Here is a 13,489-nt window from a genome sequence, read left to right on the forward strand (position 1 = left end):
ATCTTCCCTGTGGCTCTGAGCACCCAGTAGGTGAATGAATGCATCATTTGAAGATGCCCTCAATCCCAGCACCTGCACAGTCCTTGAGTGCTCTCTAGTCTCACTGAGAGACTTGGTTCCATGGTTCATCCATTATTCCAATTAACCAGATATACACTGTCTCCCACACTCAAATCTTACCAGGCTTCAAACCCATTTCAGATGGCTCAATGCCACCTCTTTCCCCCTTGAACTCTTTTTTTTTCCTAAGTTTATTTATTTATTTTGAGAGAGAGAGGCAGAGAGAGAGAGGGAGAGAGAGAATCCCAAGCAGGCTCCACACTGTCAGTGCAGAGACTGACGTGGGGTTCAGTCCCACAGACATGAGATCATGACCTGAGTTGAGATCAAGAGTCAGAAGCTTAACCAACTGAACCACCCAGACATTCCCCCTTTTTTTAAAGTTCCCCCTGAACACTTATGGCCTTTTATCTGCTTTTCTCCTATGTTATTAGTCATTTTTAACCCTGTATTATTACAAAAATGTGTGTATGTGTCTCCTGTCTTCCACCAGACCGTGAGCCTCTTATAGTTCAAGGCAGATCATGTGTGATTGATCTTTACAAATGGGTAAGTTCATATGATACAATTAAGGCTCAACATTAATCATAGGGTGTTTTTGTTTGTATCAACAAGCATTTAGAATACAAACCTATAGTTATGAATAGTGAAGGAAATTCTGTTATTTAGAAAGCTATTGCTTCGTGTATTTAATTAAAATTAGATACCTGTTTGGAAGTCAAAGAAAAAGAACAATGCAAGAAGTGCTGACCCAGCAACACTTCTTACTATTAATTATATTAATATGTGTATGCAATATCTACAGGTCTTTAAGGTTTACAAATATTTCCTGCATCACTTATATTTCTTATTCCTATATGCATCATCTTATAGATGAGGTCCTGGAAGCTCAGAAATAAATGAATAAAATAATGTGAAGAGAACACTATTTCCAGATCCTCTGTTCGCCACCTTCCTGCTTCCCACAGTCCCCACTGCCCCATCATCCTCAGATGACAGCACAGGACTCACTTGCTGATGAAGTCTTCAGTTTTTCCATAGACATGGATGGAGCTCAGGCCCTGCAGAGCAGTGAGGATATGGGAGAGCAGAGGGGAACGGCTATAGTTCTCCAGTCTCTTGAACACGTTGATGGCCATCTTAAACTTCCTGCATCAAGAATGAGAGTGAGTGACCTGGGCAGTCCTCCTCAGGGACCAACCAGTTCTACATACCAGCTTGGTATCCCAAGTCACAGACCCAGCTCACAAGCACAAAGAACCCACTTACATATAATAAATAAGGCAAACAGTAACTAATATGATTCCCATCAGCAGGATATATGGAGACAGCACACTGACAACCAACAAGATGGCGACCACCATCAAAAACAGGACTAAGAATTCTTCAGCAACAAAGGGCAATAACTGGTCCAGCTGATCCAAGTCCCCTGCAAAGCAGTTCAGGAGTCGGCCTGTTGGGGTTGTGTCAAAGAAGCTCATGGGGCAGCAGAAAACCTGTAGTGACAAAAACAACCCAGATCAAGAGATAGTTCTGGAACTTGATGAAGATGTCAGTTACACTCAGCCCTGAAGAGATGCAGGATACAGCCTAAAGGGCGTGCAAGGGAGGCAGTTTAGAGCAATGGCTAAAAGCATAAGCTCCATAGTCAATCTTCCTGGGTTCCAGTGTTAGCAAACTCCTCCACTTACTGCTGTGTGACTTTGGGCAAGTTACTTAACCCCTCTGAGTCTCAATGTCCTCATTTGTAAAATGGGGATGATAACAACACTTTACTGAGTTATGGTGAAGATTGCACAAGTCTGCAAATAGACTAAAAACCTCTGAGATATGCAGCTTAAAAGGGTGAGCTTTATGATTACATGAATTATATATTAATAAACCTGTTATGAAAGGAAGGATAGGATTGAAGGAAGGGAGGAGGGAGGGAGAGGGAGGAAGAAGTAACACACTGAAAGTCTCAGAACAGTTCCTGCATCCTAATTAGAATTCCATTAATACCAGCACTTATTATTTTCTACAAATGGGACCATTTTCATCAGGATTACCGGAGATTAGTAGCAGCAATACTACTGCGATTGCACATGACTTGGTGTCTTGGGTAGAATTTAAGCGTGACTGCCCTTTCTTGAAGATGGTGTCCTAACTTGGTCTCTAAAAGCAGTGGACATGAGGGCCTTTGGAGATCAAAGAACATTTCGTACTGGAAGGGCTCTAGCAAAAGCATCTAGTTCATGTCCTCATTTTATGGATGAGAAAACTGAAGCCCAGAGAAGGGAAGGTTGCTCAGCAATTTGCTCAAGGTCACCCAAGTAGTTAATGGCAAAACCATGACCAGACCTCCCAAGGCTCCCCAACCACCCTGCCCCAGCACAGCCACACTCTTTACAGAAGGCATTTCTTAAAGGTTTGTGGCACTGAGCAACTGACCAACTGACCACTTCATTTCCCCATGTATTTCTCAAGCTGTAACGCAAGAACAAAACATAAATAGAAGTTAATCCTATCTATTAAGGCCAAAAGTTAAGGAAGGAATAAAAGGAGGAGGGAGGGAGAAGGAAAGTGCATTTTGACTATTAATAAATAATAATTATTTGCATCATAAAATTTCCCAGAAATGCTCTGCTTCTCTTCAACCCCTAATTTAAGCTGGCTGAATGTGACTCACCCTTCAGGTCACAGCAGAGAGGTCCCTTCCTCCAAGAAGGCTGCTTGGACTCCATCCTTCCCTCCATCACCTACATGCTGAGGTTAGGTTCTTATGATTCCATGGGCTCCCATCCAGTAGGTAATTTTACATACTATGTTACAACAAGCCTATTTTCTCATCAGTCTCCCTCAGTAGACTATAAGGCCATGATGGTCTGAACCATACCTGAATTGTTCATTCACCACTGTAAGCCCAATGCCCACCATAGAACCTGCACATAGTAACATCTGGTGAGGGGGAGAGCAATGATATTTCCAAGAGGCAGTTTGGTATTTTAACCATAATACATTCTCATCAGGACACACAAGGATATCAGACTTCTTGTATGTAAAATAAGGATAATAGAACCACTTGAAAAGGAACTTGGGACAATTATAAGCAACACTATATGTGACAGTATTCAGCCAACAGAGGCCCACGTTGGTGTGCCCGGCCCTCCAGCAAGGGACACTAAGCTTTTAGAATCACACTGCTGACAGCAGGATAGTTTCCAGGCACCCAGCTCATTCTGTGGCTTGCTCCCACCCACCCAGTGGCCCAGCGTGCACTTGCAACTATATTCTGCAAAGGGAAAAACTATGGAGACAGTAAAAAAGATCAGTGGTTGTTAGGATTTGAGGGGAAAGGAGGGATGAGTGGTACAGCACAGAAGATTTTTACAGCATGAAACTGTTCTGTATGATACTTCATGGCAGATATATGTCAGTATATATTTGTCCAAGTCCATAGAATGTACAGAATAAAGAAGACTTTAGATAAACCATGGACTGATGATGATGACCATGATGATGATAATGTATTGATAGTAGCTCATCAATTGTAACAAACATCCCGCTCTAATGCAAGATGTTAATAACAGAAGAAACTGGGAGATTAGTAAGGAGCATATGAGAACTCTGTACTTTCCACTTAATTTTTCTTAAACCAAAAGCTGCTCCAAAAAATGAAGTCTAGTAATTAAAAAAAGAAAGAAAAGCAGGAAAGGCTAGGGCTCAGCCTGCAACAGCAGCCAATACCCAAGCCCATACCTTGCTAAGGAGTTTGCTGTGCAGGGCGGTGGATGCTTTCCTCGTGAGTTTGGTGAAGGCCTTCGAGAAGCAGAGGCCCATGCAGATTAGCAACAGCACACTGAGGCCATACACCAGTTGGTAAATTGGCAGCTGAGGGTTGTCCAGTATGTCACCTGGGTCTGCTGTTGTTCCATTGCTCTCTTGGCTGCTATTGGTCTTCAAGAGAGAACAGAGTGTGGTTTGATAAGACATATAGTTGGTCTTGTGCCCAGTTCCTGGCACAGAGCTCCTAAAATCCCTGTAATTCCCTAAGTGATAGGGGTGCTGGGAGCATCCTTTGTTCTAATATTTGGACGTTGACTCTGATTCCTGACATAAAATCTTCTAAGACCCTTGGGGTCTCTGGAGCAATCTCTAATTGCTTTTTGTAGCTAGTGTGTCTTTTCGTAGTCAGTGAGATGTCTGGTGTGAGGAGGGGGCTAGATAGCGTCAGGATGGAGAACTGGTCACCAGAAAGACCAAGCCATTACTAGAAGTTTAGAACTTTCAACCCCACCCCACCCCACCCTCTGTCTGGCTGGGGAGAGGAGCTGGAGGTTGAATTAATAATTGATCATGCCTATAAGATGAAGCCACCATAAAAATCCCTAAAGTACAGGGTCTAGAGAGCTTCTGGGTTGGTGAATACATTCACATGACATGAGGGTTGTGCACCCCTACTCCACAGGAACAGAAGCTCCTGTACCTGGTGCCTTTCTAGATCTCACCCTATGTACTGCTTCATCTGGCCAATCATCTCTATCCTTTATTATGTCCCTTATAATAAACTGGTAAAAGTATTCCCTGAGTTCTGTCAGCCATTCTAGCAGATGATCAAATCCAAAAAGGAGGTCATGAGAACCCCCAGTTGACACCTGGTCTGCCAGAACTATAGGAGGTCTAGACTCGTGATTGGCATCTGAAGTAGGGACAAGCTTGTGGGACTGAGTGCTTAACCTGGGGAGTCTGCACTAACTCCAGGTGGTGTCAGACTGACTTGAATTGTAGGACACACAGATGTTGTCCAGAGCATTAGAGAGTTGGTTGCTTTCAGAAAAAAACTGCACAATAGACATCAGAAGCATTGTGTGGGAATAGAGCAAAATAGTGAGTTTTCTTTCTTTGGGGAGGCAGATCATCTGAATCAGGCACCCGCAAGGCTGCCAGGGTAGAAAAGGCTTGATAAATTCACTCTATGGTGATTAGGAATTTGTGCTATATTGGGGCGCCTGGGTGGCTCAGTCGGTTGAGCAGCAGACTCTTGATTTCAGCTCAGGTCATGATCTCCTGACTCATGAGTTCTAGCCCCACATTGGCTCACTGCTGTCAGCCTGTCAACGCAGAGCCTACTTCTGATCCTCTGCCCCCCACCTCTCTCTCTGCCCCTCTACTGCTCCCACTCAAATATAAATAAATCTCCTTCTCAAAAATAAACATTTCAAAAAGAATATTTTTAAAAAGTTAACCAAGTACTCCTTTGGGTAAACATGGCTTGGAATTAGAGAACCAAGTTCAAGTACCAGCAGGGGACTTCACATCCCAGGGAAGGTTCTTTTTCACACTATCCTCTATAAAATGGAGACAGAACCCACCTCCAAATGTGGTTGGGAAGATGAATGAATTAAGCAGGCACATAATGGCTGAGAACTGCAGGTCTCTCAACACAAAATAATTCCAACCAAACCCCTGTGCTAAGAGACTTGACCAAACTTCAGCATGGCTTCTAGCAGCTTAAGGCATGTCCCTAGGAGGACCCCAGCCCCCGCCCCCCATCAAAATGCCTGCCTGCGGAATCTCAACCACCACCAGGAAAAGTTACCATTTGTTCTAGCCCACACCTGACAGCATGCCCCTGACCTCCCTTTCTCGGAGCCCTCACTAAAAAGTGCTTACAGCTGTGAATACATAGCTCTTACAACTCAGAGCATCTCTCCCAAGGACCTGGAAACCATGTCTTTAAAATGTAATCACCATGAAGGATAGGGCCTCTGTCTCCCAGTCCCTGTGGAAGATTAGTCCTAACTTTGATAACTGCCAGCTAATGGACACAGCTGACCTCATCACATTCACACTCACCAACCCCGGATAAATTTCACTCCTCTGCCTCTATTCAGTCCCCACATTCATTCTCCCTTTAAAACACCCAAATCACCTGTGCACAAATCATATGACTTTCAGCTCTTTCCCCTGCCATCAGTAGTGACTGAGTAAAATGTGTTTTCCCTGCTTTCACTAACATCAGCTGTGTTTAACTGTGATGTGTCCTCCCAGCCCCCAACAAGGAGTCCAGAGGCACATTTTAAATAAAGCAGAATGAGAAGACAAAAGGGCTACCAAAGGAAAGATCACTACATGGAATGTAAAGCATTCTTGAGGACCTGTCTGGGGACATAAACCTCTTGGTTTTGTCCTGACGAGACTGCACTGGTGACCACTCATTCTATGAACACTGGGGGTCAGAGCTGGGAGGGAAGCCCCATGTCTGGCTCTCAGAGGTCCTCTCTAGAGCTTTTTCATTTGTCAACTTGGAAATGGCAGGCTTCAGGCTTGCCATGGGGTTCCCTAACCCATGCTCTGACCCTCATGGGGCCCAAGGAGTGGTGCCCCACTCCATATCAGCCCACAGAAACACACCCCACTCCCACCATGACACTTACCCCTGAGCCCTGCTGCAACCAATAGCTCAGCCACCAGAAGTTGAAGACTGTGAAGAAGACAATCCCCATCATGAGAAAGACAACAATGGCAGAGGCCATGTAACCTGGAAAGACAGGAAAGGGGTAACACACAGGTGCCATAAAAAGGTGAAGGATAATGGTTGACAAAGTTGCTCAGCCATTCCAATCCCTTGGATCTCCTTGACCCCCATCCACCTTGGACACCTTGGAGGACTTCCAAGGTTAGGAAGCCCAGTAGTCAAGTCCTGACTCTACTACTTACAGGCTATGTTAGCCTGAGCAAAGTACCAAAAGTCATTCCACTGTTTTACCTATGAAATTGTGATGGTAGTCATACTAGCCACATGGGATCACTCTGAAGAGGATATGTGATAATGTGTGCCAAACACCTAACCCAGTGCCTGGCACAAAAGCAATATTCTAGAGTAGTCTCCCTTATGCAGGTCCTGAGGATTCAGTCTTAAAAATGACATCAGCTATCTTTTATGTGGTATGTACTACTATGGACTATGTGCCAGGCATAGTACTAAACACAGACATTATCTCTGAATTTGGAATTCATGCACCCATTTACTGAGTATCCAAGAAGGGAAGAAACTTGCCCAAGGTCATAGAGCTGGTAAGTGGTAGAGCTTGGATTCAAAAAAGCCAAGGATGCGGGGCACCCAGGTGACTCTGTCGGTTAAGCGTCTAACTTCAGCTGAGGTCATGATCTCAGGGTTTGTGAGTTCAAGTCCTGCGTCAAGCTCTGTGCAGATCGTCAGAGCCTGGAGGATGCTTCAGATTCTGTGTCTCCCTCTCTCCCTCTGTGTTCCTCCCCCACTCATGCTCTGTCTCTTAAAAATACATAAATGTTAAAAAAAAATTTTTTTTTAAGCCAAGGATGGTAAAACCCAGGGTGCATCCCTTCCTTCTGTAGATGTCCCTGCCCCCAGCACTCTCCCCACCTGTTCAGTCTGTGCCCCATTCCCATATTTGTGGGTGTTGTTAAGGTTTTAATTTTTAAGTAATCTCTACACCCAACATGGGGCTCGACCTTACAACCCTGAGATCAAGAGTCTCATGCTCCACCGAATGAGCCAGCCACGGAACCCCTTGCCCATATTTCTTCTTTTGAATTCAACCCTTCCTTAAGCTCCACTCAAGGGTCACCCCTTCTTTGATGACATCTGAGACTGTGCCTAGCCACAGAGATCTTTCTTACTACCTGGGTAATGCAGATGTCATAATTCTCCAGCTAGATTCCATGACTGGCCCTTGGAGGCCTTTATGCCCCCTCTCCTCTGGAGCTTGGCACAGTGCCTGGCCCATAATAAGTACTTTGTAAATACAGATCAATTGGTTGCTGGATTCATTCATGCATTTACAGGCATCTGCTGCTCCCCTCTCTGGATAGGCACTATGTTATGCCCTGCAGGGCTACCCATGGTAGAAGGAATAGGGATGGTGATCTATGCACAGCCTACCTCTTCCTCCTTTAGACAAGTAGAAAGAAGATACACCTTACATGGGGTTAGGTTCCAAATTCAATCAAAAGTAAAAAGTTGGCATGGAGTCCCAGTTACTCTCACAAATATCTTAAATTACTTAAAAAGGACAGTATTATATACTTGGTTTTGTGTTTATAAAATTGTACAGTTATATTTATATGAATTTGGTAATGTATACCCTTTAATAAAGCAGTAGCTTTGAAACTTCTAGCTGCCTGCCACCCACCATCAGAAATGTATTTTGAATGCACACCAGGATAAAGGCTTCACCAATGTCACTGTATGAAATGGAAGCAGAAAATTTCTATTCTCTTCTATCGGATTTCTTTCAGTGCTGCTTAAAATCCACTCAACTGATTTCAGAACCCACTAGTGGGTCAGGACATAAAGTTTGAAAAACACTCAAAGAGTACTGTATGAACTACATTTTCTTATTTTCTCTGTTCTTGGTGCTATGGCAGCTGGGGCCTTGATCTTGAGGAGACTGCTCTTCCCAGGGCTAATTCCTAGAAACAGCAAATGACCCCCTGTGAGCACACTTGGGATGTACAAATCAACCAACCCACAGCCACACTCTCAACCTCATCCTGCATCAAACTCACACACCAAACCAACATTCCTGCCCTAAATCACCCCAGGCCCAGGTTCCAAATAACTAGGGACCAGTCCTATAGCCCAGAGCCCCCCCACCCCCAATTATTCATTATAATCCTAAACTTACTCAGCATACCCACCCTGTCACACCCACTCCTTCCCACAAAAACCCCAATAAGGCCTTGGGGCCTTCCCTCTGCCTCCTGACCAATGTGGCCCTGCATGGCATGCCCTGTCTCCTGTTCCTAGGGTCCTGTGAACATAAACTTCTCCCTTTGTGTCAATAATTTCCATGCATGCCTGCATGTCTTACCATACCTGATTAAAATAAATCTCAGGTACATTTTAACACAATACGAAACCTAACTTCCAGCACTGACTATGGTGGTAGTTGAGTGTGGCTGAGATTGGAATTTTGCAGGTCAAACCAGTGAATGGCATGACTCCTCTGTGCCTCTCTACTTTGCATGACTGCACACATTCCGGTCTGACCCAGTTTCAGTGGCAGGTCCAGTCAGAGAGAGAGCCCCAGGCCTGGCATGGCAGCTGACATACTGTACCTCCAGTTGCCTGGATATAGTGGTGGTAGACACTCCATCTCAGGGACCCTTCTTTCATCTTCTCCTTCCTTGTGAGCTGATTTTCCAGCACTGGGTCAGAGTAAGAAAACAAGGAAATGATGTGTCTTTCAATCACTTGCATGGCCTTCCAACGTCAAGATTTTTTATGAAGCCTTCCACCCCTGACTTCCACCCTTTTCCAGAGACCTCATCTTCCAACTGCAGTGCCCCATCCAAGTCTGATTCTAACCAGCATGTTTTCCTTGGAAAACTCTGCCAAAGGTAACTTTGACCTGAATTCCACAGCCTGCAAAGGGGTTTCAACCCCAGCCATTCAATAATCCTTGGGGTCCGGGGGTTCCCAAGATCTTGATGGGTTGGGAGAGGCAGCAGGAGAGAATGAAGAAAGCAATGATATGGAACCAGAAAACTGGGTTCCAGAATGGTCATTACAATACTTTGCAAGCTTAGGCAAATCATTTAACTTCTCTGTTTCCTCGTCTGACAACTGGCAAGCCTATAGATAGTTGCTAAGATGCTTTGCAGGAATATTCTTCTAAGAAGTCCTCAAAAAAAAAAAAAAAAAAAAAAACAGCTGTCTAGACTCTTGTCCTAGAGCAGGGAAGAGAGACGAGTTCCTGAAGTCTCAGTAGATGCTACTGATGACAGTAGCAACAAAAGGAAGCAGCACTGTGGGGGTATCTGTCATTTCTGCCTAAGGCTCTCCTTTCTTCTAATAATGCCCTAATTTCCCCTGGGGAAAGGGCTCTCTTCCTGGAATTTGAATTTTGAGGGAAATCACACTATTATGGAAAATATTTAGAGTAGATTTTCTTCAAAAAGATCCTGCACCTGTTCCTGCCACTTATGGCTCAAAATTGCTGAAGAGTGATTCTTCAACTTTTCATTTTGTGATCTTCCAATTATTCTTCTGCCCAAATCGAGCTGCTTCATTGCTAAAGATGATTTTGGTGACAAGAGCCTCTAATAGGCCAAGCACTATCCTGGGGCTTCCCTACACATGACCTCATCTTATTTCCACTACAACACTACAAAGTAAGCACTAGTTACCTTCAATTTTGCAAATGAGGGTTCAGAGAGGTTATGTTGCTTTGCCAAGGTCACCCAGCTTTGTAAGCAGCAGAGTTGGAATTCAAATTGAGAACTGTCTTACTTTAAAAATGAAGGTCTTGGGGCGCCTGGGTGGCTCAGTCGGTTAAGCGTCCGACTTCGGCTCAGGTCATGATCTCACGGTCTGTGAGTTCGAGCCCCGCGTCAGGCTCTGTGCTGACAGCTCAGAGCCTGGAGCCTGTTTCAGATTCTGTGTCTCCCTCTCTCTCTGCCCCTCCCCTGTTCACTCTCTGTCTCTCTGTCTCAAAAATAAATAAACGTTAAAATTAAAAAAAAAAAAAAAAATGAAGGTCTTTCTGCCCTGCTGCCCTGTTTCAGAAAAGAGCTAGACTGTGAGCTTCTGGATATCCAAGACTGGGCCAAATTCATATCTGTTTTTTTTTTTTTAAGTTTATTTACTCTGAAAGCATGCACAGGCAATGAATGGGCAGAGAGAGAGGAGAGAGAGAGAATTCCAAGCAGGCTCTGCACTGTCATCATGGAGCCTGACATGGAGCTTGAACTCACCAACGTGAGATCATTGACCTGAGCCGAAATCAAGAGCTGGACACTTCACTGACTGAGCCACCTAGGTGTCCCTCATTTCTGATTTCTAATACCTTTGTTTTCAACATTTGCTTTCAACAAATATGTAATGATTGAAAGTCTAAATGCCTTACAGTTAAATTTATGCCACTCCAGGCCAAAGCTACCCACACTCTGTGTCTGCCTCTGCACACTCTCAACTCTGCCCCCCACAACACTTACTTCCTAGATCTTCAGGCCTCCTGACCAGCACAGTCCGAACCCCACCACCCTCAACTACTTGGATCATGTGGTCTAGGATCCTGGCCAGTGAAAGACATGGCCCTGTCTGGGGTCCAGGAGGAAATGCTAGGTCATCTAGAGGACCCAGGTAGACGCACAGGTGTTCTTGCCCTGTTGCCCAGCACCATTACCAGCATTTTCATAGACAGACTCTTCCTGGAAGGTGGTCTGGGCTTGCCCTTGCACCTGAGAGTCTTCTGCTGTCTTTGCTGTGTCCTGCAGTGGGTCCTGGGAAGAAAGAACATGTCATGAATGCAGGGGTCAGGGGGTGCTCCTCTACATGGGCAGTGTGGGGCGGGTTGGAAATCACCTGTGTGGCTTCTCCCTGCATGTTCTGGATGAGTTGGGCGTATTGTCCCTTTTTCTGTATTAATTCACTATGAATTCCTTTTTCACAGATTTTCCCATCTTCTAGCAAAATGATCTGGTCACAAAACGCTAAATACTAAAGAGTCAGAAGAAATAGAGCCTTCAGTAAGCATACAAAAAGATATCCCACTTCACCACTCATAAGGAAAATATAAATTTAAATCATAATAAAATATTATTTTATCCCCTCAGGTTGGCAAAAATCTTAAAGCATTGCATAAGTGCAAGCATTGGTGATGACTGCAGGTATAGGGAATCTCGTACAAGGTAGGGGGTTGCAAATTAGTCCAAATACTGTGGAAGACAACATGATAATATCTAGTGCAATTAAATATTTAAGCATTATGACCCAACAATTGGATGCCTAAAACTCTAATCCCAATAAATTCTCAAACATACATAAAGACATATGAAATGACGTACGCCAAAGCATTTTTTTTGTAAAAATGAAAAATGAGAAACAACCTAGATGTCGATCCCAGAGAAATAAATTCTGCTGTACCCAGATATTGGACTGCTACACCAGTGAGAATTTTAAAAAGCTGCATGTATCAACATGGGACATCTCAAAAATACAATATTGGGTGAAACATGCAAATTACCAAATGACGCAGGAAGTAAAATATCAATTACATAAAGCTTTAAAATATTCAAAAGGGCACTTTACCATGTCTAGAGGTGCTTACATGTGTTGTAAGAGTGTGGAGGCCTGCACAGGAATGACAAACAGGAAAGAGAGGAGAACAAGAGGCAGGAGACAGAATGCAATCAGAGAGGAGATCTATGTTCAATTGTGTCTTCTGGGTGGTAGAAACATGGGTTTTCATTAGACTATTTAATAAACTGTTCTTATGTCTTAAATATTTTGTACCAAAAAAAATAGGTCAAAACAGAAGTAGAGGGAGAAATAATAATAATGCCTTGAGGCCAGAACCAAGTATGGGAGTATCTAGGGCAAAGGCATTATGAGAGGCAGCACCTAGCATGGTCACTGTACTTCATCCAAGAACATGAGACTTGGGGAATTCTTCTCTGAAAGATTTCTTTGTAACTTCAAAAGCAGAAGTCAATCCATCAAATCTGAAGGAGAACTTAAAATTTGGTTTCAATTTTTACCAGCCACAGAAACCATTTACCAGCCTACCCTCTCCATGGGGAAAGCAGAAGACATCCAAGTTTTTTACAATGCTCCTCAAGTTTTGAGGTCTAGTCTGAGAGGAAGAGGTAGCTGCTGTGAGGTTGTTACTGAATCAATGGCAGAATCAATGGCAGAAACGTGAGCATCGGGCACCTGGGTGGCTCAGTGGGTTAAGCGTCTGACTTCAACTCAGGTCATGATCTCATGATTGGTGAGTTCAAGCCCCCCCCCCCCCCCCGTGTCAGGCTCTCTGGTGTCAGCACAGAGCTCACTTTGGATCCTTTGTCTCCCCCTCTCTCTGCCCCTCCCCTGCTTGCTTCCTGGCTCTCTCGAAGGAAAGAAAGAAGAAAGAAAGAAAGAAAGAAAGAAAGAAAGAAAGAAAGAAAGAAAGAAAGAAAGAAAGAAAAGAAAAGAAAGAAAATGTGCAGATCTACATTAGTCATCAATCATGGCCAGAGCCCTGAAAGGGTGATCACCTGCAGCTGGTGGGTCACCAGAATGACAGTCTTCCCCCTAAGCATCTTTTTAATGCACTCCTCAAAGATGTGCTTCCCCACGTGGGTGTCCACAGCAGATAGAGGGTCGTCCAGCAGATAAAGCTCGTGGTCAGAGTAGACAGCGCGGGCCAGGCTGATCCTCTGCTTCTGCCCCCCAGAGAGGTTGAGGCCATGCTCCCCAATCTGCAAATAGACAGCCAAAGGCACTGTGTCCAGAGAACAAGCCCAGCCAGGTATGCTCAAAGTTAGCCAGGTAGGCACATATGACACAATGAACCTCTTTGGTGCACGCTCCTGGACACCTAGTGATTTGGCACCCCTGGTATTTTTTTTAATATTTTTCAAAATTTGCTTAATAGGGAATGAAGAAACTGATTTTTCAGTTAATTAAAATTTTATTACTCAT

At 44.2% G+C, this 13,489-nt stretch overlaps 1 protein-coding gene across 1 annotated transcript in view; it reads right to left on the reverse strand.

Moving 5' to 3' along the window:
- Nucleotides 1-13,489, reverse strand: part of ABCC11 (ATP binding cassette subfamily C member 11) — a 61,312-nt gene that overhangs the window by 17,647 nt on the left and 30,176 nt on the right. The window contains exons 14-21 of the mRNA XM_078438554.1: nucleotides 13,063-13,266; nucleotides 11,390-11,524; nucleotides 11,211-11,307; nucleotides 9,142-9,231; nucleotides 6,477-6,580; nucleotides 3,799-3,996; nucleotides 1,330-1,556; nucleotides 1,072-1,209 (exon numbers count right to left, since the gene is read on the reverse strand). Of these exons, the coding sequence (XP_078294680.1) occupies nucleotides 1,072-1,209; nucleotides 1,330-1,556; nucleotides 3,799-3,996; nucleotides 6,477-6,580; nucleotides 9,142-9,231; nucleotides 11,211-11,307; nucleotides 11,390-11,524; nucleotides 13,063-13,266 (1,193 nt within the window). The remainder of the gene's footprint in view (nucleotides 1-1,071; nucleotides 1,210-1,329; nucleotides 1,557-3,798; nucleotides 3,997-6,476; nucleotides 6,581-9,141; nucleotides 9,232-11,210; nucleotides 11,308-11,389; nucleotides 11,525-13,062; nucleotides 13,267-13,489) is intronic.

This window comes from Panthera onca, chromosome E2 (genome assembly GCF_046562875.1).
Source record: "Panthera onca isolate mPanOnc1 chromosome E2, mPanOnc1 haplotype 2, whole genome shotgun sequence".
Lineage (NCBI taxonomy): Eukaryota > Metazoa > Chordata > Mammalia > Carnivora > Felidae > Panthera > Panthera onca.